The sequence below is a fragment of the Podarcis vaucheri genome, assembly GCF_965113315.1.
Source record: "Podarcis vaucheri genome assembly, chromosome: 6".
In the NCBI taxonomy this organism is placed as follows: Eukaryota; Metazoa; Chordata; class Lepidosauria; order Squamata; family Lacertidae; genus Podarcis; species Podarcis vaucheri.
The window spans coordinates 14,272,092-14,299,199 of record NC_138764.1 but is presented as its reverse complement, the minus strand read 5'-3'; the positions used below and the strand labels follow the sequence as shown (position 1 = coordinate 14,299,199).

General features: G+C 45.2%; 1 protein-coding gene and 1 long non-coding RNA gene across 2 annotated transcripts in view; one reads left to right on the top strand and one right to left on the bottom strand.

Annotated features, from left to right (window-relative positions):
• Nucleotides 1–20,246, bottom strand: part of NIBAN1 (niban apoptosis regulator 1) — a 102,139-nt gene extending 81,893 nt beyond the window's left edge. Inside the window, exon 1 of the mRNA XM_082225443.1 lies at nt 20,043–20,246. Within this exon, the coding sequence (XP_082081569.1) occupies nt 20,043–20,097 (55 nt within the window). The 5' untranslated portion in view covers nt 20,098–20,246. The remainder of the gene's footprint in view (nt 1–20,042) is intronic.
• On the top strand, nt 8,578–10,095 carry LOC309533938. Its single transcript, XR_014220552.1, has 3 exons — nt 8,578–8,707; nt 8,885–8,963; nt 9,838–10,095. It is a non-coding gene; the product is annotated as an uncharacterized lncRNA (long non-coding RNA).
• Nucleotides 20,247–27,108: the final 6,862 nt, after the last annotated feature.

The window sequence follows — 27,108 nt, the reverse complement described above, 5'->3', positions numbered from 1 at the left end:
GTACCACTGTACTACAGAAATGAGTGTGGGTAAGATCTAGGCCCATGTCTTCCGGCACAGCCACAGAAAATGCCCAGAGGGCCCCAACCCCCCAACCCTTTTTTTGTGCACAGCCCAGGATCCCCTCCTTTGTTTTAAACTGAATTTTTGAAACCTTTGTTTGCAGGGCAACTGGGTCCATGGCAAAGAGGACGGTTGGTGAAGGCCCAGTGTAGAAACCTGCACATAAAGGTAAAGGCACCCCTGATCATTAGGTCCCGTCGTGGCCTACTCTAGAGTTGCGGCGCTCATCTCGCTTTACTGGCCGAGGGAGCCGGCGTACAGCTTCCGGGTCATGTGGCCAGCATGACTAAGCTGCTTCTGGCGAACCAAAGCAGAGCACAGAAATGCCATTTACCTTCCCGCCAGAGCGGTACCTATTTACCTACTTGCACTTTGATGTGCTTTCGAACTGCTAGGTTGGCAGGAGCAGGGACCGAGCAACGGGAGCTCACCCCGTCGCGGGGATTCGAACCGCCGACCTTTCGATCGGCAAGTCCTAGGCTCTGTGGTTTAACCCACATAGGTAAAGGTAAAAAGGTAAAGGACCCCTTGATGGTTAAGTCCAGTCAAAGGCAACTATGGGGTGCGGTGCTCATCTCACTTCAGGCCGAGGGAGCTGGCGTTTGGCCGCAGGCAGCTTTCTGGGTCATGTGGCCAGCATGACTAAACTGCTTCGGGTGCAATAGAACACCATGACAGAAACCAGAGTGCACGGAAAGGCCGTTTACCTTCCTGCCACAGCAGTACCTATTTATCTACTTGCTTTCAAACTGCGAGGGGTTGGCAGGAGCTGGGACAGAGCAATGGGGGCTCACCCCATCATGGGGATTCGAACCACCGACCTTCTGATCGACAAGCCCAAGAGGCTCAGTGGTTTAGACCGACGCGCCACCCGCATCCCATCTAATTCTGGGGACAGTAGCTTTCTCATCACAGAGCTACAATTCCCAGTAACCTTAAACTATAGTTCCCAGGTTTATTGAGGGGAGTGTTTTAAATGTATGCTGTTCATTTGCCTAGAGGCATCTGTAAATATAAATTAGCCTGTGCAAATCTTATGCGGATTTTCCTCAAGGACTTGTGCTTTAAGTCCTTTAGCTACCTCGTAAACACCCCGGGGTAGAGCCACAAATTAAATGCAAGATATTGCTTCTGTCTTCAACTAAACATAATTACTTGTTATGTGGATAGGGCTGCATACACGCCATAATAAATAAATAAATAATAAATAGAAATTATTATTATTATTATAATAAACCTAAAGCACATGAATCCCTAAGAATCCCTGGAGGCTGTAATTTACACCTTACAGAACTACAATTCCCCGCACCCATAACAAACTGCAATCTCCAGTATTCTTTGTGGAAAGCCATATGCTTTAAACATATGGAAAGCCAGCCAGAATAATTAAACATGGTTTGAAGTTGCCGTGTTTTGAAACCAGAGTTAACACGGATCATACTTTGTCTGGGTTCAAACACCACAAGAAAGGTCTTTCCAATCACCTCCTCGTTGCCACATCAGAGGAGACAGGAGAATACAAGTCGAAGAGCCTGTGTACAGTATGCTAAATTTACTGTCATGTGGAAACCAAGCAAACGACTAGCAAAGTTAAGCGAAATAGATGCAAAATCGCTCACATTGCACAATTTATATTGGATGCAGAATTCAGCTTTCCTTAGAACGGAAGTTTGATCACTCTAACACATGCTTCCTAGAAACAGCCCTAAATTGCCACCCACTCCCAAAAAAGCTGAGTTTGTTGAAAATCTTATTTTCAGATACAAAATTTACAACTACCCCCCCCCCCCAGATCTCACAAACAGCAAGTGAGAAGGTACAGTAAATCAGTTTCTCAGCTGTATCACTTCAAACTGTTCCCCTAGAATAAAACCATTCTCCATGCTGGCAAGTTAAGTTTTCTATGCATATGGACATAGGAAAGCTATGTCTGAACTTCAGTAAAGGAACTTATGAAGGCTGTCTTCTGGAGCACACCCCCCAAAAAAAACTGAATAGGGGAATTTGATATATAGGCCTAGGCCTATTTAAAACATATTGTGATCTGACGTTCAGGCAGATATTCAGAACTGGTTTTGCCGCAGAAAGAAATCTGAGACCTCATAAAATATTCTCTATTTTGGAGACTCCACACAGAGGACGCTCCAGCCAACTTCGGAGTGGCAAAGGCTTCATGAGCAGACTACAATGTTTGCAATCATCTTGCCATGTGACCAGATAAACTACATGGGAAGTTTTATAATAAAATAATAATAATAATAATATTTATACCCCGCCCTTCCTGGTTCAAAAACCGGGCTCAGGGAGGCTAACAACATATTTAAAACACTTAATTATAAAAGCAGCATAAAATACAGTATAAAAACATGAATAACAATAAAATTCAAAAATCAATTGAGGGGAAATAAGCATTAGATAATCCCCAGGGCTAGCTGGCTGAATTGGTCCTACTTGGGCCAGCGAGGAGGCCAGGGGAGAATTAGCTGTGGGGTCTCAGAGCGGGTAATCTTCATAAAAGGGGAGGGGAAAGGAAGAGAAGGGAAATAAAAAAACAGGCTGAATTCAAATTAAAGGCCAGGCGGAAATAGCTCTGTCTTACAGGCCCGACGGAAAGAGGTTAAATCCTGAAGGGCCCTAGTCTCCTAGGACAGAGCATTCCAGCAGGTTGGAGCCATCACTGAAAAGGCCCTGGCCCTGGTGGAGGATAGTCTGACTTCCTTAGGGCCTGGAACGTCTAAACTGTGGTTACTCATGGACCTTAAGGTCCTCTGCGGGGCAGACCAGGAGAGGCGGTCCCGTAGATACAATCTACGCACGCAATCATGCAGTAATGTATTTCTAACATTGCAGCCCCATTCTGGAAGACTACCGGAGAGAAATTATCTCTTTCCTCCTAGGGAAATCATAGCACAACAACAGCTTAAATCGGCATTGCAGGGGGTTGGACTAGATGACCCTAGGTCCCTTCCAACTCGAAGATTCTATGCTTCATGAAAAGGAAGAGTTTGCTTTGGTGAAATCTCTGGTCTGGATGACGTATTGCCCTATAGTTGGGTGAAGAAACTGGAGCTTCCAGGAAAGCTATTTTAATTGCACACCTTAGTGTCTTTTTCCTTTGGGACACTAGACACAGGGCTGTTCCAGACTGTCGCTGTTTTTGGCTGGGATTCAATTAACCACCTACCAGCAAATTCAGGCTGTGTAATTATAGAAGGCCTAGATCTTCAGCACCTGTATATGATTACCAAGTTTAACCAATCCAATTAACACAAGAAATTTTGATCATCAACAAAACAAGCAATCAGAATCCTACCCATCCATTGCACCTTTTTACCCACATTTGGTGAACAAAAAGCACTGATTTCAGAGTTTTGCATGCAAGTCAACTGTGAAAGGGCATTTGATTCCAATGGACGTTCTTGAGAGATGGCGCAAAGCAAAGAGAGGATCTTAATTTTAAGCGGAATTTAGGTTCAACTCTCAAGGGTCAAATCAAATCAGATGTTCATGCTCTTTACTTGGGGGAGGGCTCTTCCTAAATTACGGCTGCACACTGGAGCTTCCACTAAAACCTGTGGGAGTTTATTTCCACATAATTTGTTTATAAGACAGGAAGCCACTTTAAACAGCAGTCAAGCTGTCCATCCAACTCTGACTCTCTGCTCAGAGACGTGGGTGGTGCTGTGGTCTAAACCACTGAGCCTCTTGGGCTTGCTAATCAGAAGGTCAGCGGTTCGAATCCCTGCGATGGAGTGAGCTCCTGTTGTTCTGTCCCAGCTCCTGCCAACCTAGCAGTTCGAAATCATGCCAGTGCAAGTAGATAAATAGGTACCACTGTGGCGGAAAGGTAAACGACGTTTCCATGCACTCTGGTTTCCGTCACGGTGCCCCATTGTGCCAGAAGCGATTTAGTCCTTCTGGCCACATGACCCGGAAAGCTGTTCGTGGACAAACACTGGTTCCCTCAACCTGAAAGCGAGATGAGTGCTGCAACCCCATCATCGCCTTTGACTGAACTTAACCATCCAGGGATACTCTACCTTTGCCTTTACCAGGGTACATTCCCAGTCCTCCCTAAAGATACCAGAGACCGAACCCGGTTATTGGCCATCCCTAATCTCAATACCAAACTGAGCAGCGACCTTCTTTGAAGGTATCTTGTAAGGTTATGAGGCTAAATGATATTGGCCGAGCACTCAAACCACAACGTATGGCAAAAATTAACATTAATCACTTTTGCAAGCTCTGCCCTATCATTTTCCCACTCTCCTACGTGCACAGAAGGAACAAGGTCCAATTATTATTATTACTATTATTATTATTATTATTATTGCTTCAATATGGCATGTCTCATGCTGCAAGGACTCATTTCCGCTGAAGACTTTAGGATCTAATTGCCAAGGTTGTTTTTCTTGACATTCAACCTTTTTCGTTGTTGATCATTTTGCCCTGTTCTCTCAGTGCAGCACTGACCCACCCTAAACTGTTTGTACACTTGTTTAGAGCCACACACCCATTTAAATGTTATTAGGGACACACCAAATTGCAGGCTATACTTAGTCAAGCAGACTGCAATGGCTGTGTGAAATTTTTCTAGCATAAATCAGCACCTGCAACCCTTTGAATTTCTTCCAGGTGCACTGCGGCCTTCTTTGGTGATAATGCCAAATGGCCTCAATGTGGCCCCAATGGTCAGTTTCTAGAAGAAGAAATCTCCTCAGAAGAAATACTAGTCAGGAAGGAATTACTCCTGTTCTCGTGTGTGTGTGTGTGTGTGTGTGTGTGTGTGTGTGTGTGGACTCTTTGTAATTACACAGACTAAAGCTAGGCAATATATTTGTGCTAGACAATTTCTTCAAACAGTTGGCTTTAGGTCCCACAGGTGTAAACCTGAAATGGGGTGCGCCCCCCCAAGCAATAACAGATGCTTCTCACCGACCCTAATATTTCATCTGCTGTTATGATTTATGGCTTTGTGGTTTCAAGTGCTTAAACCAAATTACAGTGTAGGGCCATATCAGAGGGCAGCTGTAGCTTTCCCCAGAAAGAACAGGTTTTCGTGTATTAATGTGGTAAGTAACAGTGCTTTTCTCTCAGAAAACAGATTTAAATTGTTTCCCATCTGTACAAAACAGTGGTTCTCACAGGGTGTGGTGTGCCACACTGGTGTGGCAGAAGAGGATGGCAAACATGGTGGGAAGATTCACAGACAATCAGAGAAACATTTAAACATTTCAGTATACTATTTTACACATCACTTGGGAAGGCTGGGGAACTAATGCCAGTGTACTGGTAGAAACAAAAATCAGAGGCGTCAAAGCAACGATTCTTCAACATCAACTTCGCTGGACTGGTCATGTTGTGCGGATGCCTGATTATAGTCTTCCAAAGCAACTGCTCTATTCCAAACTTTAAAATGGAAAGCGTAACACTGGTGGTCAACAAAAGAGGTTTAAAGACTCTCTCAAGGTAAAATCTAAAAAAATGTAGTATAAACACCAACAATTGGGAAACACCAGCCTGCGAGGGCTCCAATTGGAGAACAGCCTTTACCAAAGGTGTCATGGGCTCTGAAGACGCTCGAACTCAGGACGAAAGGGAGAAATGTGCTAAGAGGAAGGTACACTTGGCAAACCCTCACCATGATCAACTCCTGCCCAGAAACCTATGTCCCCACTGTGGAAGGATGTGTTGATTCACTTATGGAGTCACTGCTAAAACCGTATTCATGGAAGACAATCTTACTCGGCCATGAGTGATTGCCAAAGAAGAAGAAGAAAAAGACTATAGTATCAAAATAATATTTTATTTGCAGAATATGGTTAGATATATTTTCAACACGAGAGCAAGACCTAAAAGTGATACTGAAGTCAACCCTAGTTGTGATCCAGAATCGCCATTTGAACAGAGTGCTGGAGAAACCCTTGTTTATATTTTGAGAATAAGTCATGTTCTTATGTAGCTGCATTGTCTTATACTTTCTGGATGCCCCAGGATCCTTTTATAAAGTAGTTGTGTTCTATATTATAAATCAAGTATTGCTAGGAGTTGTTTCTTTTTGTTTTTAAATGTATTCCTTATCCATAAAAATTTGGTTTGAAAGTGTGCCGCAGAGGAAACAAAATGGGGGGACCACTGGTATAGAACAAGGCGTTCATAAATAGCAAATGTCTTAGCAAAATTCCCATCATTATGATGAGAGGAATACATGGAAGAAAGAATCCTCTGCTGTAGCTTCACCAACCTGGTGCTTTCAAGTTTTGGACTCCACGTTGCATCATCTCTCACCACTGGCAACAATGGCTGGGGTCGATGGAGCTGCCATCCACCAGAATCCGGAGGGCACTAGGTAAAGGTAAAGGACCCCTGGGTGGTTAAGTCCAGTCCAAGGCGACTATGGGGTTGCAGCGCTCATCTCTCTTTCAGGCCAAGGGAGCTGGCATTTGTCCACAGACAGCTTTCTGGGTCATGTGGCCACCATGCCTAAACTGCTTCTGGCGCAACAGAGCACCGTGACGAAAACCAGAGTGCATGGAAACACTGTTTACCTTCCTGCTGCAGTGGTACCTATTTATCTACTTGCACTGGTGTGCTTTTGAACTGCTAGGTTGGCAGGAGCTGGGACACAGCAATGGGAGCTCACTCCATCACCGGGATTCGAACCGCCGACCTTCTGATCGGCAAGCCCAAGAGGCTCAGTGGTTTAGACCACAGAGCCACCCGCATCCCATCTGGAGGGTACTAGTCTTATGCAAGAGCTGTTGGGAGACACAGCGCATCTTTGTGGGGTGTGTGGGGGGTGTGGGGTAATGGCAAACTCTCCAAGTTATAACCCTTTACTTTTTTGTATAGGAGTAAATTGTAATAAATCACTTACAAAGGAGGGAAACATGGGATGAGGGCTAAACCAGCCGCTACTCCATTGAGATTCCAATTACTGCCATGTAGCTTCATCCAGGATTCTGTTTCTTAATCACACTGGTGTGTGACAGAATCTTGGAAATTCTGATTTTTATTAACCAAAAATCTACAAAGTACCGCCGATCTGAGTGTACTGCTTTGTAAGGTGAAAGGTCCCTATCCTTGAAAACCACAGAATTTAAATTATCTCACAGGCAAGAAGGAGGAAGGAAGAGACAAGGATTATGCAAAAGTAGTGAGTCAATGCCATTGCGTGAACAAGGGAAGGAGGCGGAAGCGTTTATGGAAGTAGGTTTGAGATAACACATGAAAGACGGTTGTTGACAATGTGTTTCTTAAGACAAGCCTCGCCTGCCCTTGAAGCAAGTTCAACAAGTGATCAAACAGGTAAAGCTGATTGAAGAACTTGAAGTTAAGGGAGTGGAAAGATACCAAAAGCTAGAATATTGGGCAAGGACGTTGGGGGAAAAAAGCAGGGTGGGGGAAGTTCATACAGGGACCTGAAAGAAAGGGTTTCCTATTAGATGCTGCCAAGCCCAACTCAAAAGGTGTCCACGTAGATTTATAAAGCCCTAAACAATTTAGGACCTAAATTCCTGAAGTGGTGGCTCACTCTCTACCAGCCTGCCCATATATTAGAAGGGAACACCTTTCTGACTTGTTAGGGGGTGAAGCCCATCACACTGTGACACAAAATAAGAGTCTTCTCTTCCACTGGAGGTATGCCTTCACTATTTGGCTTTTGGTACCAATTTAAGGGGACGCGGATGGCGCTGTGGGTTAAACCACAGAGCCTAGGACTTGCCAATCAGAAGGTCGGCGGTTCGAATCCTCGCAATGGGGTGAGCTTCCGTTGCTCGGTCCCTGCTCCTGCCAACCTAGCAGTTTGCAAGCACGTCAAAGTGCAAGTAGATAAATAGGTACCACTCCGGCGGGAAGGTAAACGACGTTTCTGTGCACTGCTCTGGTTTGCCAGAAGCGGCTTAGTCATGCTGGCCACATGACCCAGAATCTGTACGCCGGCTCCCTCGGCCAGTAAAGCGAGATGAGCGCCGCAACCCCAGAGTCGGCCACGACTGGACCTAATGGTCAGGGGTCCCTTTACCTTTACCTTTTAGCATGATAAAGCCAGCTGTAATGAACCAATGTCCATCCGAGGTATTGTTATTTCATATTTTAATGTGGTTTTAAACCACTAGTTGAATGTTGTTATTTTGAGGTTTTGGATTGCAAACCACCTTGGGATCACAACTGACATACTGTTTAAATATCAAATAATAAACAGATAAGTAGGGTTTTTTATTTTTTAAAAAAACCCTGTATTTCCACCAGCATGTTTGTGGACATCTTCTGATTTTGCTTATTTATTTACAGGATGGAATTAGGCTGCATGAAGTCTAAAGATTGCAGGATACTCCTGCCTGCATACTCATATCTGAAACTCACGTAGCTAAGGATTTCTTTTAAGGTAAAAAAAGTAAAGGTAAAGGACCCCTGGACGGTTAAGTCCAGTCAAAGGCGACTATGGGGTTGCGGTGCTCTTCTCTCCAGTGTTTGTCCACAGACAGCTTACTTATTTCTTTTAAACAGGTCCCTAGTCCTTGAAACAAATTGAGAGAGCATAGCCGGTACCTAAAAGTTATCAGAAGGCAGAAAAAGACCCTAAATGTTCAAAATGCCTTCATTGGATAAGCTTTGCCTCTGAGAGTTAGGGTGAATTCAGGTAAGTTATATGTGGATTTTCACCATGAGAACGGTTGAAGAAATCTTACACAAATTGACAGGTGTTATGTCACAGACCAGGTGACCAGGTGAATGAATGTATTCTCTCACACACCCTGACCTTAATTCAAAATTATCTTGCTGATTTCAGCTGAAATTCTTTTGTGTTTACTTTAAGAGTGATTTCACCTGAATCTGCTGGAGTTTACGTCTGAGTTTATGCGTAACATCAAGCAGTAAGGCCAACGTACCTAAGGGTAAGCCCAGCTGAGTTAAGTAAGACTTACTTCTAAGTAGACTTGATTCAGATTGCATTGTAACATATGAAATCTGGAGAAGCTGTCTACCTCTCTTTCTACAAGCTTTTGTTACAATCGGGTTGCAATATAATGAAAGTTTACATCTGGTGGCTGGTTTCTGACATTTTTGCTGACATTTTTGTTACAGCTGGTTCAACAAGGATCAACTTTGTATTTTTGCGATGCAAGATCTTTGCTGAAGGGCAAAGTAACCAGTAAACGCATCTTATCTTGATTTTTGTATTTTGTGTAACTTTTTCCTTTTCTTCCACCTGAAACGGTGTTCTCACCGGCTCCCGTATCTCTTGCATAAGCTTCACATATATGTAAGCTTGCTAAAGTTGCAGAGATGGAGTCCAGTTTGTTAAAAGCAGCCACAGGACAATGTGTAGAAAGGAAGGGTGAGCAAAAGAACTGGTAGGAAATATGCTATTTGCATAGCTTCCTGGCACTGCAGGTATTTTAAAGAAACAGACACCATAACTGTGCACGTAACAACCTGGTAACCATAAATAAAATGCTTAATTCAGGCATCCTTTATATTTCAAGCCATATCATTCAAAGCTGAGATGACTATTTGAGGTTCAGCTATATGCACTGATGAACAACCTGGTTCTCATGAACAACCATCCTATTTACTGAGGCTAAATCACACATGCTAGGATATTTATGCACCGGGAAAAAAGTCTTATGGCCATACAGTATATTTTTGTCCATTGATTTAATAAAACCCAGCAAACATCAAGACGCATTGCAGCCAAAGTTAAGCATTTTTAAGCCTCGTTGATTTCAAAGGCAAAGGTTTAAACATGTGCTTAATTTTACCATTCAGACTAACAGGACTGGAAACGACTGCAGCTGGATTGTGACCATGCAACTTCACTCTTTAAGGCCGATTCCAACTGATGCGAAGAACTATTCCACACCCCTTGCACGTCTTTACAGCAGCCATGGTGCACTTGCTGAAATAGATCTACTTGCAAACAAGTGCAAGTAGCATAAATGTGCGCCTTTCCCAATTCCCCTCTGTGTGTGTGTGTGACATGTATACTGCAAACAGCAACACAGGAACAAAATGAGGAACTAAAAGCAAGACTCCAATGAAGTATTGAAAGTCTTCTGTTTGCCTACCTAGAGTAGTAACCCATTGAACCAGTCTTTGTCTAGGACAGAACCTTCCAAACTATGTGTCACAACACATTAGTGTCGGCCGCAGTGTGTAGGTGTGTTGCGGGAACGCTCCCCACGGGGCTAGAAAGGGAGCGAGCAGCCCGCCAGTTTGCTAGTAAAACTGAATTACAGTGGTACCTCGGGTTAAGTACTTAATTCGTTCCGAAGGTCCGTTCTTAACCTGAAACTATTCTTAACCTGAAGCACCACTTTAGCTAATGGGGCCTTCTGCTGCCGCCATGTTCTCATCCTGAAGCAAAGTTCTTAACCCAAGGTACTATTTCTGGGTTAGCGGAGTCTGTAACCTGAAGCGTATGTAACCTGAAGCGTATGTAACCCAAGGTACCACTGTACTGTGTCACAAAATGATGCATGTTTAAAAAGTGTGTCACCGACATGAAAAATCTGGAAAGCTCCGGTCTAGGGGCAAATGAATGTTTGCAATTCCACGGATACATTTGTGGTATTTAATACAAAATTCAGGTTTCCAAGAGCAGCTTTCTTTTCTTTAAAAGCAAGTTTCCAGTCCTTATGGTAACGTGGGATATAACTGCAATAAATAACTAAGTAAGTAATATAAACAGCTGCATACTTCTCCAAAAGACTACCAGAAGCAGTATATATCTAAGTCATAAAAATCTGCAGAACTAGACAGAATAAGAAATTATGCAACTGGTATATTCAATAGAGCTGGAGTTTCTCTGTAGCTATTGGGGCTAAAGTTAAGGCTCTTATTTTCAATGACCTTAGTCACCAATATATACCGAGTTGATGTTCTATTGAGTTGTCCACCACAATGACAATATCTCCTTTTTGCTTAGCCTCTGTCAGTTCAGATCTCATCAGTTTATAAGTAAAAATCTTCCCCCATCACAACCTGCATCATGTCACACTAACGAGCGCTGAACCTCATTTACTATTATTTCCCATTCACCCAGGTTTGGAGAGATCATTTCAGAGCTCTTCCCAATCTGCCCTTGTTGTCCACAAAACTGGCCACTTCACTATTCATCCTTGACGCCAGATTATTGGTTGAAAAATAAAAGACTATCAGTCTCAACACAGATCTTTTGTAGGAGAGCACTACTCTCTGTTTTGAGAATTGTCTGCTTACTCCTATACTCAGCTTTCCATTATTTTTAACCACTTACTGACGCATAAGAGCACCCGTTTTTGTACCACAAGACAGCGAATGCTCAGGACTCTCTGGTGAGGCACTTTGTACAAAGGAATTTCAAAAGTCCAAGTATATGACCCCTTTGAGATTGTCTCTATTGACACACTTGTTGACACTCTCAACAGCCACACTGGTGACATAACACTTCCCTTCACATAAACCATGCTGCTGTTTCCTCAGCAAGACATGTTCCTCTATGTACTTAATGATTCATATATATCGGGGTCAATAAACTTTTTCAGCAGGGGGGTGGTCCACTGTCCCTCAGACCTTGGGGTGGGGGATGGACTGTATTTTGGAAACGAATTCCTATGCCCCACAAATAACCCAGAGATGCATTTTAAATAAAAGGACACATTCTACTCAAGTAAAAGCATGCTGATTCCCGGACCGTCCACGGGCCGGATTTAGAAGGCGATTGGGCCGGATCCAGCCCCTAGTTTGCCTACCCATGGTCTATATATCTAGATCAAGCATTAAGGTAACTGGATTGTAATTTCCTGGTACCCTCTTTGAATAATAATAATAATAATAATTTATTATTTATACCCCGCCCATCTGGCTGGGCCTCCCCAGCCACTCTGGGCGGCTTCCATAAAAACCAAAAATACAATAAAATATCACACGTTAAAAACTTCCCTGAACAGGGCTGCCTTAAGATGTCTCCTGAATGTCAGGTAGTTGTTTATTGCCTTGACATCTGCTGGAAGGGTGTTCCACAGGGCGGGCGCCACTACCGAGAAGGCCCTCTGCCTGGTTCCCTGTAGCTTTGCTTCTCGCAATGAGGGAACCGCCAGAAGGACCTCAGCGCTGGACCTCAGCGTCCGGGCAGAATGATGGGGGTGGAGACGCTCCTTCAGGTATACTGGACCGAGGCCGTTTAGGGCTTTAAAGGTCAGCATCATGAAAAATGAGCATCATGCTGGCTACATTCTAATCCTCCTGTAAGGAGCCCAGTATTACTGATAATTGCATGTTATTTGTAGGAGATCAGCAACGTCACATTTCAGTTCTCAAAGAGCTATCGGGCCTACGCCACCTGGAATGTGGCTTGTGCACTTTTAATCTGTCACCGAGTTGTAGAACCTTCCTTCTTTCCACCTCTATTTGACTCAAACACGCCCTGTAAAAGCAGCTCAGGCATGAGTATCTATCCAACACCTTCCACAGCAAAGACTTAGGCAAAGAGTCATTCTGAAATTTCCTTCTTCTCCTTTAATCATTATTTCACTCCTTCCTTGTCTAAAGGTCCAACCACCTCCACACAGGGGTCTCTTGCTCAGGATGCATTTAAAGAGTTTTGTTAGCAGCTTTAATGTTTTTCTTCAGTAATATGCTCCTCAAATTCACGTTTTCCCTATTTATGCTCTTGTCAATATGCCAGCAAGTTTGGAAAACTCAGCAGTGGCCAGAGGATTGGAGAAGATCAGTCTACATTCCAATCCCAAAGAAAGGCAGTGCCAAAGAATGCTCCAACTACCGCACAATTTCACTCATTTCACATGCTAGCAAGGTTATGCTTAAAATTCTACAAGGAAGGCTCAAGCAGTATGTGGACCGAGAACTCCCAGAAGTGCAAGCTGGATTTAGAAGAGGCAGAGGAACCAGAGACCAAATTGCAAACATGCGCTGGATTATGGAGAAAGCCAGAGAGTTCCAGAAAGACATCTACTTCTGCTTCATTGACTATGCAAAAGCCTTTGACTGTGTTGACCACAGCAAACTATGGCAAGTTCTTAAAGAAATGGGAGTGCCTGATCACCTCATCTGTCTCCTGCGAAATCTCTATGTGGGACAAGAAGCTACAGTTAGAACTGGATATGGAACAACTGATTGGTTCCAAATTGGGAAAGGAGTACGGCAAGGCTGTATATTGTCTCCCTGCTTATTTAACTTATATGCAGAATTCATCATGCGAAAGGCTGGGCTGGATGAATCCCAAGCCGGAATTAAGATTGCCGGAAGAAATATCAACAACCTCAGATATGCAGATGACACAACCTTGATGGCAGAAAGTAAAGAACCTTTTAATGAGGGTGAAAGAGGAGAGCGCAAAATATGGTCTGAAGCTCAACATCAAAAAAACGAAGATCATGGCCACTGGGCCCATCACCTCCTGGCAAATAGATGGGGAAGAAATGGAGGCAGTGAGAGATTTTACTTTCTTGGGCTCCATGATCACTGCAGATGGTGACAGCAGTTACGAAATTAAAAGACGCCTGCTCCTTGGGAGAAAGGCGATGGCAAACCTAGACAACATCTTAAAAAGCAGAGACATCAGCTTGCCAACAAAGGTCCGTATAGTAAAAGCCATGGTTTTCCCAGTAGTGATGTATGGAAGTGAGAGCTGGACCATAAAGAAGGCTGATCGCCGAAGAATTGATGCTTTTGAATTATGGTGCTGGAGGAGACTCTTGAGAGTCCCATGGACTGCAAGAAGATCAAACCTCTCCATTCTGAAGGAAATCAGCCCTGAGTGCTCACTGGAAGGACAGATCGTGAAGCTGAGGCTCCAATACTTTGGCCACCTCATGAGAAGAGAGGACTCCCTGGAAAAGACCCTGATGTTGGGAAAGATGGAGGGCACAAGGAGAAGGGGACGACAGAGAATGAGATGGTTGGATGGTGTTCTTGAAGCTACTAGCATAAGTTTGATCAAACTGCGGGAGGCAGTGGAGGACAGAAGTGCCTGGCGTGCTCTGGTCCATGGGGTCACGAAGAGTCGGACACGACTAAACGACTAAACAACAACAGTTTACCATTAAGGCTCCTTTCTGTTTTCCTCCTATGAGCGAAAGATTTCCACTTCTAAAAAGCAGCGACCTTGCCTTTGATAACTTCCGCTACTCTGCTTATTAGCCAGTCTGGCATCGTTCTGGATTTATTCGCTCGTTTCCTAATCTGCGGTGTAAATTCACCTAAGCCTCTATTATTGTGGTTTCAAATCACCTCCCAGCATCCTGAAGAGATTTGACACCTTTGACAACATCCTTTTAACTAATATGCTCGTTTTAAATACGGTTCTTCCTTTGACCAATCTAAGCTTCAACAGCACACTCCCTTTTGGTTATATATTTAAAGAAATACTGATTTATACTGATGTTTTCAGCCATTAACTCTTTAAATTATTATTCCCCCCCACCCTCACCCCTCCATCAGCTTTCTTGTCAGTGTGTATTTTGGTTTTGACTCGCATGGGGGCAAAATACAGTTTCCTTTGGTGCAGAATGCAAGTTGCATTATTTCCGTAATGGCAGTAGGTAGCACAAGCAGTCACCTAACGCAAAACAGGAGAGAGCCCTCATCCCTTTACTAATTTGGCAGAAAAAGGAATCTGGACAGAAGGAATCTCATCCCTGCATGTTAAACTACATCTCTATCTTAACTTTGCATTTGTCCATCTCTGCTTTTCAATGGAAGCTATAGCAACACTTTTTTCTTTTTTTGCACACCAGAGTGATCAACTTGCAATGTCCTATTAGAGCAGGGGTCAGCAACCTTTTTCAGCCGTGGGCCGGTCCACCACATCCCTCAGACCATGTGGTGGGCCGGACTATATTTTGAAAAAAATATATATGAACGAATTCCCATGCCCGCAAATCACCCAGAGATGCATTTTAAATAAAAGCACACATTCTACTCATGTAGAAACACCAGGCAGGACCCACAAATAACCCAGAGGTGCATTTTAAATAAAAGGACACATTGTACTCATGTAAAAACACGCTGATTCCTGGACCATCCGCAGGCTGGATTTAGAAGACGATTGGGCTGGATCTGGCCCCCTGGCCTTAGGTTGCCTACCCCTGTATTAGAGCATGATGCAGTTCTTTGGATATGTTTTGGGCTTAACTAAACATTTCTTAGAAACATTCACCTACAGCCAGTCTGCATACCCTCCTTCATTTTAATATGTCTTTGAACAATTATATATTATAATTCTGTTTGTTCCTAAATGGAGCCATCGTGGGCTCTCATCCAAAGACTGGCCAAATCCTTACCTGCTTTGCTTCAGCCTGGCCTGCCTAGAATCATAGAGTTGGAAGAGACTACAAGGGCCATCGAGTCCAACCCCCTGCCAAGCAGGAAACACCATCAGAGCACTCCTGACATATGGTTGTCAAGCCTCTGCTTAAAGACCTCCAAAGTAGGAGACTCCACCACACTCCTTGGCAGCAAATTCCACTGTCAAACAGCTCTTACTGTCAGGAAGTTCTTCCTAATGTTTAGGTGGAATCTTCTTTCTTGTAGTTTGGATCCATTGCTCCGTGTCCGCTTCTCTGGAGCAGCAGAAAACAACCTTTCTCCCTCCTCTATGTGACATCCTTTTATATATTTGAACATGGCTATCATATCACCCCTTAACCTCCTCTTCTCCAGGCTAAACATGCCCAGCTCCCTTAGCCGTTCCTCATAAGGCATCGTTTCCAGGCCTTTGACCATTTTGGTTGCCCTCCTCTGGACACGTTCCAGTTTGTCAGTGTCCTTCTTGAACTATGGTGCCCAGAACTGGACACAGTACTCCAGGTGAGGTCTTACCAGAGCAGAATACAGTGGCACTATTACTTCCCTTGATCTAGATGCTATACTCCTATTGATGCAGCCCAGAATTGCATTGGCTTTTTTAGCTGCCGCGTCACACTGTTGGCTCATGTCAAGTTTGTGGTCAACCAAGACTCCTAGATCCTTTTCACATGTACTGCTCTCAAGCCAGGTGTCCCCCATCTTGTATTTGTGCCTCTCATTTTTTTTGCCCAAGTGCAATACTTTACATTTTGCAATACAAACCCTCAAAGGGTTGTCATGAGCAAAGTGGTCAGAATTGTAAAGCACTATGTTCTGTACTCAATGATGTTACAGAAAGGACTGAAAGGGATGTATCCTCTTCTATGCATCCCCACCTGCTCAGAGATCTTAGAGTCAGGCAGGTGGCAAATATGCAGCTGGGGTTTCTTTTACTTGGTGGCAACAACAGCTTTGTTGGAGCCAGTGTGGTGTAGTGGTTAGGAGCGGTAGACTCGTAATCTGGTGAACTGGGTTCGCGTCTCCGCTCCTCCACATGCAGCTGCTGGGTGACCTTGGGCCAGTCACACTTCTCTGAAGTCTCTCAGCCTCACTCACCTCACAGAGTGTTTGTTGTGGGGGAGGAAGGGAAAGGAGATTGTTAGCCGCTTGGAGACTCCTTCGGGTAGTGATAAAGCGGGATATCAAATCCAAACTCTTCTTCTTCTTTGTGGAATGCACTCCCACCCTAATCACTGACAATCTCTTTTTAAAAGCTAGTTAAGGCGTAGCTATTCAGAAGGGTTTTTGCAACAGTGTTGTTGGCATCCAAATGTCTCGAGGGACAATGGAGTGCGCCCCTCTGGGGGTGAAATCACACTGTCTAGGGAACTTTTTAATGTTTGGTGCTTTGTTGTGCTTTTAATTCTGTTGGGAGCCGCCCAGAGTGGATGGGGAAACCCAGACAGATGGGGGGTATTATTATTATTATTATTATTATTATTATTATTATTATTAGCACCCAAGTGACCTCCCTGGGGCACAAGCCTGGGTGGTCTGTAAGAAGGTCCTACGCTATAACCATTGGTTATGGAATGGTTATGTAAGCTTTCAGAATATTTAGAATTAGCCAAACTGACAGATATAATAAGAAAAAAACCAAAAAGTGAAATGAAAAAGGAATGGGAGTGCCTAAATGAATACCTTAAAAGCCAAGGTCTGAGGACAGAAATCTGGCTGAGTCTGGAATAACCTTGTGAAGTGAAAGGATAAGAAAGGGGGATTTATATCTAGATGCTAGGATAGAGATGATAAGGAAAACAGGAAGACACAATGAGAGGTAAAGGAGGTGCTGTGGGACTGGTGGAAGTCAATGTTTGTTTTTCTTTTTAGTGTTTATATTATTAACTTGTAAGATATGGATTTGTTTTTTCGTATGCTGGTTTTTGTGTTTTGTGTATTGTTATTTTTCGTGTTGTTGTTGTGTGAAAAATACTAATAAAATTTATAATAATGTAAGATCCGGGGCTGCCCAGAAGACAAGACCTCCCTCTCAGCCTTGCTGATGTGGTCCCAAGGAAAGCAGAGTGAGATATTTTGGTACCAGCTCGGCTGCTGGAGTTGCCAGGAGGAAGTGTACCGTCCTCCAATTGTCTTAGCGACTCTGGATTTGGGTAGGGTTTACACCGTAGCATTTTCTTCTCCCAAAGATATCCCACAAGGCTGCAGAGATTTCGCATCAGAGCTTTCCTTCTCCGTGATGGGCTACCTTTCGAGGTCAATGAGCCCCATCTGTGCCCAACTTCCCTTTACAGCAAATGCAGAAACTGCCTTCTTGACCCCTGGACCCACGATTGGTCTTGTCCACACAATCTATCAGAGCCTGTCTTCACAAAGTCCCTAACACACCAAGGGTTTGAAACCTGTTGGCTACCGTCACCTGATTTAGCCAACCGAGCAAGACTGTTCCCAGGGTGTGGCCACTGTTGCACACTGACAGCACCTAGGAGCCATAGGTGGGGGCTGAGTGCAGGATGGGGACCAACACAAACCACCGCAAGTAGGAGCACAATATGTCCCCAACAGAGGTACCGCCTCTCTCCTAACACCCCATACAGTAAGGTAAAGGTAAAGGGACCCCTGACCATTAGGTCCAGTCGTGACCGACTCTGGGATTGCGGCGCTCATCTCGCTTTATTGGCCGAGGGAGCCGGCGTACAGCTTCCGGGTCATGTGGCCAGCATGACTAAGCCGCTTCTGGCGAACCAGAGCAGCGCACGGAAACGCCGTTTACCTTCCCGCCAGAGTGGTACCTATTTATCTACTAGCACTTTGACGTGCTTTCGAACAGCTAGGTTGGCAGGAGCAGGGACCGAGCAACGGGAGCTCACCCCATTGCAGGGATTCGAACCGCCGACCTTCTGATCGGCAAGCCCTAGGCTCTGTGGTTTAACCCACAGTGCCACCCGCGTCCCTACCCCATACAGTAGCTCACTGTTAATTGGATTTTTGAGCTAAGTTACGTTGTTCAGGTGTCTGGTTTGCTTTCATGTAAATGAAATGATTTTATTGATGTTTTGGTGCATGATGAAATACTCTGAAAGCGGCTTCTTAGGGGCAACATCAATGGGATGCATATTTTGGTGGCGTGGTCACCCAATTAAAGAAATCTACATCTAAGAAGAAAAATAAAGCAGCGGGCATTATCCTACAGCAGGCATCCCCAAACTCAGTCCTCTAGCTGTTTGGGGAGTACAACTCCCATCATCCCTAGCTAACAGGACCAGTGGTCAGGGATGATGGGAACTGTAGTCCCAAAACCGCTGGAGGACCGAGTTTGGGGATGCCTGTCCTACAGCAAGCATTCCTCCTTCTGTCTTGTATAGGAGGGAATCCTGACTTTGCTTCCTATCTGCAATTTGTATGAACACTTTTATTCGATGTATTTTAGCTATCAAGATGTTACTAATGGATTAACTAACTGATAAATGGTCGCAGTAACTGAAGCAATGTCTAAAATCTCCTTTAGGGGGTTTTGAGCAGCAATGAGAAAACGCGTTATAGGGTTAAGTTGTAATTACTCAGCCCAAAGCTGCCTGTTCCCTCCCTAGAGATGATTATAACAGGTAAGTGCTATATATTCCACCAAGTATCAGAATTCCACCGTTGCACAGCTGCCACAAATCTACCATTCTTTTTTCCATTTGCAGACTGTAAATAGCAAAGTAGCACCTCTCTGTCCAATTCCTCCATTCAGCACTTTCTCCTATGTACTGTATATATTTCTAGCTGGTTTGCCCCTCGATCCGCCACCCCGCAGATGAACCCAGATTTGACTGCGCGGAACTTAGGATGCAACGGGGGTGGGGGGCAGTGGCGTAGCGTGGGGGTGCAGGGGGGCCGGGCGCACCGGGCGCAACATCGGGGGGGGGGGCGCGCTCGCACTCGCAGCTCTCTGCCCCCTGCTCAAATCCACGGGTTAGGGGGCGCAAATTACTTGCCTTGCCCCGGGTGCTGACAACCCACGCTACGCCACTGGTGGGGGGGAGACTCCTAGGCCACGGTCCGGGTCTACTCAGAAGTAAGTCCTGCTGAGTTCTATGGGACTCACGCCCAAGTTAAAGTTAACACACTCACAGGCAGCAAACCCTGCTTCGCCCGAGCGTGAAAACGCATAGGATCGCGCTGCACGCGTTATGTTCAGACGGCGAGCAAAACAAACCGCCTGGAGCCCGATCCCCTCTCCGCATGGTCTCCTTCCCACGTGCGTGTCAGCTGCTATCCGTGTCCGCTGCTATTTAGAGCCAAACCGCTAAAAGAGCCCGGAATCGGCCCCGAAATAGCACACACGCAACAACCACACAACCCTCCTCCATCCTTGGAGAGGTCCAGGGATCATCTCCAGAGTCGACGCTCCTCCTTTCGGCAGGATGCCGCTTTCGCACTTCCAACCTCCAGGGAAGCTGGCAGCCCAGCCGAGCGCGTGGCAGCGCCGAGGGGGACCCCCTTTCCAAACGCGAGTTTGGAAAAGTTCCTCGCTGCCTGGCGCAAGGCTTTCACACGACCCCTTGCGCCCCAAGCGCGCGCGTAAAAACGCACACTTCTTTCCCCAAAGTTGGGGTTTGTTTTTTCCTTGCAAAGTTCCTTTTTTTTTGCCCAGTTCCCGAGCTTGGCCAGCCCCGGCTTACCTCGGATGTAGGTGCACTTGCTCTCGTCGAGCAAACTGGATCCCGATCCGCCCATGGCTGGCCGGTGCTCGAAGGGGCGGCGGAGGCAGCGAAGGAGAGCGGCGAGCGCAACAACAAGCCCGGGAAGGAGGTGGCGATCTCGGCGAGCTCTTCTTCCTCGCCGCGTTCGCTCTGTTGGGCAGCGGCTGCAGCCCGGGCGCTTTTCTCCTCTCGGTCTCCACCTCCACCGCCCCGGCGCTTAAACTTCCTCCCGCCCGAGGGCGCCGCCCTCGCAGGCGCCTCCTTCCCGCAGCGCCTCCGGGCAAGAGGGTCGCAAGGCAAGTCGGCGCGCTCGAAACTTCTCTTCTTCTATCTTTGGCGATCCCTCGTAGCCGAGTAAGATGGTCTTCCACGAACACGGTTTTAATGCAGCCAGGGGGGGGCAGTGCCGGATTTACGTATAAGCTAAACATTCTATAGTTTAGGGCCCCACTTTCTTGGGGGCCCCAAAAAAATTTAAAGGAGAAAAAAACCCCTGGATGTACGTTTCCAAAATATAAGTTCAACAATGACTTTGATAAAATACATATTTTGTTATGTGCAAATGGCTTTAGATACCATTAGGTCCGGTCGCGGACGACTCTGGGGTTGCGGTGCTCATCTCGCTTTATTGGCCAAGGGAGCCGGCGTACAGCTTCCGGGTCGTGTGGCCAGCATGACTAAGCCGCTTCTGGCGAACCAGAGCAGCGCACGGACACGCCGTTTACCTTCCCGCCGGAGCAGTACCTACTTATCTACTTGCACTTTGACGTGCTTTCGATGAGCAGTGGGAGCTCACCCCGTCGCAGAGATTCGAACTGCCGACCTTCTGATTGGCAAGTCCTAGGCGCTGTGGTTTAACCCACAGTGCCACCCGCGTCTCGTTTAGATACCTGTTAGGTCCATAAATTACCATATAGCAGGCCTGTCCAACTTTCAAGAGACTTGATATCTACTCCCACTATAAAAAAATTCTGGCAGTGATCTATCAAAGTTGTTGTGCTTATTTTAGGAAGCTAAGCTTGTTGAGCTTTATGGGGGGAGGGGTGCCCACAATCCACCACAGACCCCTCACAGTCTACCAGTAGATTACGATCTACCTGTTGGACATCCCTGCCATATAGCATATATTCAACACAAAAACCAGTGACAATTTGTTGTTGACAAAGGACAGCTGGACATATAAAGGGCCCCATAACCTTCAGTAGCTTAGGGACTCATCAAACCTAAATCCAGCCCTGAGTTACATTACTGGGCATTGTGTAATTCAACATTGGCATTTCTGATGTTCTGTAACTTGTCGTTACTGATTACTTGTGTTTTATTTCCTGGAAATAATAGCATTTATTTTAAACTTTATCTTGATTTTCTTTGTGTTGCACTGAAAATACTGTACCAGGTAGATATGCTTATTAAAGAACATGCTCATATAGCTGGCCTGAGTTTTTTTTAAAAAATATTCCTTTTACTTTAAAAGCTACATTTCATACATACACAACATAATTAGAATTCAAAGTTGATGGTAGATATACAGTTAGTGGCAGGCTTAGTGATTAACGTGAGTCATTCACGCTGAATTCTCAGTTTCAGTCTGGTGCAAAAAAAATCTAAGAATGGAAATTCACTACATTGCACCATTGAATAAAAGTATCTGTACAGTTTTGGGTTGCCATCTGAGCAAGTTTACCCATTAATAAACATGTATATTAACTAATTGTATCATTTTCAATGCATTAAAATGAATATTCTCCTATTTTAAATGAAAATTCTCTAATATTCTCATTAATCGAGAATATTCTCCAAAAGATTATTCTCAAGAATTTAACATCACCAGCTCAGTCATGGATACCTGTGGTCTAAACCACTGAGCCTAGAAATTAATCTCTTCTCATTGTTATATGCCTCAGTTCCTCAGTGTCCCAAATTTAGTTCCGGCACTGGGATCTGCCCTATAACTACCACTGCAGAGATGCAAAGAATCGATTCAGCTTCTCTGCACCAATTTTGCTAACCCTGAGGTAAGGTAAAGGTAAAGGGACACCTGACCATTAGGTCCATTCGTGACCGACTCTGGGGTTGCGGCGCTCATCTCGCTTTATTGGCCGAGGGAGCCGGCATACAGCTTTCGGGTCATGTGGCCGGCATGACTAAGCCGCTTCTGGCGAACCAGAGCAGCGCACAGAAACGCCGTTTACCTTCCCTCCGGAGCGGTGCCTATTTATCTACTTGCACTTTGACGTGCTTTTGAACTGCTAGGTTGGCAGGAGCAGGGACCGAGCAACAGGAGCTCACCCCGTCGCGGGGATTCGAACCGCCGACCTTCTGATCGCCAAGTCCTAGGCTCTGTGGTTTAACCCACAGCGCCACCCACGTCCCTAACCCTGAGGTATACCTCTGGTAATCCCCCTGCATGTAATTTTTTCACAGCATCCACATTTGTCTCTAGAATGGCAGCCTTTACCTCTCCTTCTTGTCCCCCAACCCCCATCCCTTAATCCGGATCATAGGAGGCAACTCCGGCCCACCCAATAAAATATTTGAAGGGGCTATCCCCCCCCCCAGATTCACAAATAAACTCGCCCAATTTCCCCCAGAACTGGTAAATCCAGATCAGGGGTGCCAACTTGAATAAAATATTGGTGGGTCAGCATGGGTGTGGCCAGGATTTATGTTGCAGGGCAGGCTGCAAAAATGGTTTCTAAGTGGTTCTGTCATAGCAATAGAGACAGCACAGTCTGGCATGCATGAAGCACATGTTTTTATCCCCCCCCACTCCTCCCCCCTTTCCTCTTTGGATCATGGCCATTGAGTGCAACTCAGACATACTAACCAGCTTTCAAAAGTCTTTGCAGCGATGTCATGTCAAAGGTATGGTTGTGGAGATATGGTGGCAGAATGGTGTAGTAGATAGGTAAAGGTAAAGGGACTCCTGACCATTAGGTCCAGTCATGGCCGACTTTGGGGTTGCGGCGCTCATGTCGCTTTATTGGCCGAGGGAGCCGGCGTACAACTTCCGGGTCATGTGGCCAGCATGACTAAGCCACTTCTGGCGAACCAGAGCAGCGCACGGAAACGCCATTTACCTTCCCGCCGGAGCGGTACCTATTTATCTACTTGCACTTTGACGTGCTTTTGAACTGTTAGGTGGGCAGGAGCAGGGACCAAGCAACGGGAGCTCACCCCGTTGCGGGGATTCGAACTGCTGACCTTCTGATCAGCAAGTCCTAGGCTCTGTGGTTTAACCCACAGCGCCCGCCACGTCCCTGGTGTAGTAGATATGTGAGTTTAAGTCATACTTTGCCATAAAGCAAAGCTTCAGGCAAGTTGCTCCATCTAGGATGCTACAGGGAGGACCCACAGCTGAGTCTTTGCATGTGTCTCTGTTTAAAAGGATCAAGTAGCAGGTGATGTGAAAGATGTGGGGTGTGATACGTAAGTAGCAGTCAAGTACAACATTCCTTGTTTTCCTAGAGTGGACATGCAGGGGAATGTTTGGTCCGGCCAGTTGAAAACTTCCTGTTTCCTCCTGGCTGTGACATATTTCCTTTACATGTGACTAGAGGTGGGTATGACCTTACCTGTCCAGGTAACAAAAGGGAAAAGGCACGCAGCACACTCTCTCTTTTTGATTTCCTCTGTCGTTGGAGCAGCTTTTAGCTAGAGATGTTCTGTTGGCTTCTAGCCAACAGAGGAGACTTAAGATTATCCCCATATGGGATAGCTCCACATGTATATACTTTGTAACTAAGTCTGCCTTCAGGGATCCATCTGTGAACTGAATGTGAGTAAACTACTTTTATATACTTTACACAAGATTGTGGCGTGTTTATTCTTTTAAGAGGGTTATAAGGGAACTTACCAGGAACCTGATAGTGAGAGGCTTACACAAGCCTGCAACCAGCGTTTAAAAGGGGAATGTGAAACTTTGCTAATTAAAGGAACTTGCTGGCGCAAGTTTGGAAGGATATTAATAAACAATATATCCTCTCCTGCCTCCCTGAACATTCCCACAAAAGATCTCTGCCCTGAGATTTTGGAGAGCTACCACCAGGCAGAATAAACAAGACTGAGCTACATGGACATATACCTTGTAAAGACAGCTTACAACTTTCATTCTATCACTCAGCCTAACCTACACCCCAGAGTTATTGTGGGGGTAAAATGGTATGCTGGCCTGAGTTCCTTTTATTTATTTTATTCAATAAATAAAAAAATATGTTTTCTTTGCCTAAACATGTTAAAGGAGCAGGAGCCCCATTCTGCCTGGAAATTCTAGAGAGTAAATGGAGCTCAGTTTTGAGTATGCATAGAATCACAGAATTGCAAAGTTGGAACGGACACAGAGGATCATTAAAATCCAGCCCCCCCCCCAGCAATGGAAGAATATGCAGCTGTCCTATACGGGAATCGAACCTGCAACCTTGGCATTATCAGTGCCATGCTCTAACCAACTGCGCTATACGATATTAGTGTTGCTGTTGTCTTTGAGCTCTGCCCAGGAAGTAGGTAGCTTTTCACGCTACCTACTGCTGCTCTTCTGCAGAACCACCACTTGTCAATGTCAACCATGTTAGTGCCTCAATCCACAGACTTTTGTCATAAAGCAGGCAATTGCATGTGCACAAGTGTGTGTAAATAGCTCTGCTGGGAGTTGGCAGTAGCAAGACCTCTTCTGTTACATTTTTATTTTTCAATAAAATATATAACACAGGCATAGGCAAACTCGGCCCTCCAGAGGTTTTGGGGACTATAACTCCCATCATCCCTAGCTAACAGGACCAGTGGTCAGGGATGATGGGAGTTGTAGTCCCAAAACATCAGAAGGGCCGAGTTTGCCTATGCCTGATATAACACAATAACCATATAAACGTACAGCATGGGCTTGCAATGTTTTCCAATTCTGATCCAAACTATGGGTGATTTGTGAGAAAACGAGCTTATGATAACATACACATGCCATGGGGAGTCCTTAGGTTTGCAAATACATTTGGTCCTGATTTCTTAAATACAGTGGATGCTCGGGTTGCGAACGTGATCCATGCGGGACGCACATTTGCAACCCGCAGCACCTGCAACCCACAGTGGCGGGTTGCAATTCGGTGTGTCTGCACATGCGCAATTTAGCACTCCTGTGCATGCACGACCGCCGAAACCAGGAAGTAACCCTTTCCGGTGCTTCCAGGTTTCGGCGGTCCGCAACCTGAAAAAACGTAACTTGCAGCATCAGTAACCCGAGGTATAACTGTATGGCCTTTTCTGTGGCTTTGCAGCACCACTAAAAAAGGCAGAAGCAGTAGCTCTGCTGGGTGCAAATGGCTGGTACCAAGGAGATGGGATGGGATGTTAAGACAGTGCAAAGTTTAGGATCATAGGGGAGGCAAAACTCAGCACAGTTTCAGAAATGCTGCCTTAAGCAGTCATGATGTGTGTTTTTTTCCTAGATAGCAACTGTTACCAATGTGAAGCTATGTAAATACTGTGGGCGATGATTATCTCAATCATACACTTCCTCCAAGCCTGAAGACAACAAACAGCCAAAACTAGTTCCGATAAAGAACTGAGCTTACACAAGTAGGTTTATTAATCTTAAAGTGATGGGACTCCTAAAAACACACATACACAAAAAACAAGCCCAATGTAATGTATTGCTTTAAAACCACGGCGAATTTGAAATGCTAACACATGCTTAATTCTTATTTCAGAATTTATTAAATATAACAACTTGCAATTATAGCTTGTTACAGCCATGCAGAATGTAATGTTTTCATGTTATGTATTACCTAATGATAACAAATTCCTCGGTTGATTCACGCATGCGTATTCACTAATTTCTCATTTTTTTTAAATCATTTATTTGTTTCCAAATTTATAAATGGCATTTTCAATCACATCTACCCAATGGAGAGGGAAAGATTGGTCCCTTTTATCCTGGATGGGGATCTGCAATCCTACATAAATTTATCACGAAGCAAGTTAAATTTAATTCACCAGGATTTATTTCTGAGTAGACAGGCATAGGATTGCAACTTGCTGTACCCCCTCTTGTCATATCTGGGAGATCTTTCGGTCTCTCCTGCCACACAATCCTCATGGAAAATCTCCACAAGGTGGCAGTGGATAATAACACAAGAGCTGTCTTAAGAGGATTTGAAGTGTGATATTTCAGCTCCACAGAGGGTTTATTTTCATAGGTACAGATATGCTAACAGGATAGGGCTTCTGTACCTGTCATGCAAGCTACGCCCTCTTATATCTCCTCTTCTAGTCAACTAGAACCATCTCCTGGTCAGCACCTGGTGTGTGGGCAAAGATAAAAGGATGGGGGGGTGCTGCTTGTGTGCCATTGACCCCGCTGCATAGCAGCCTCAATGACTGAGCTGGCAAAGGCAGTCTCTGGCATGATGTTGGAAAAATTCATAACTGCTGTCCTGGGGAACAAATGTCCACACCAAGGTTGTTGTTCAGGACTTCCTGATCTCCAGCTCCATGGGGTTCTCTCAAGAGGTCATTGTTTAGGTGTGTCCTTGGGTGAGAATCGGGTGGCGCTGTGGTCTAAACGACTGATCAGAAGGTCAGCGATTTGAATCCCCGCGATGGAGAGAGCTCCTGGTGCTGTCTCTCAGCCAACCTAGCAGTTCGAAAGCACATCAGTGCAAGTAGATAAATAGGTACTGCTGTGGCAGGAAGGTAAATGGCGTTTCCATGCGCTCTGGTTTCCGTCACGGTGTCCCATTGTGCCAGAAGTGGTTTAGTCATGCCTGCAACATGACCCGGAAAGCAGACAAGGTGCTTGTAAGAATGTAACTGCTCAACCCTTGCGATTAAAGTTAGCTGTCGGAAGGGGCATGGTGGGAATAGTGAATGCATCTTTGTGCAAAGGGGTGGTGCTTGCACCCAGTCAGGAAGTGTTAGCTTGGCCACTCCTGAAAAGTCCAGCCTGGACCCAGTGTTATTTAACAGCCAAGTTGCAAGGTATTTGAGAGAGTTGTAGCAGTGCACTTGCATACATTATTGGAGGAATCCGATTATCTTCTAGACCCGTTCCAAT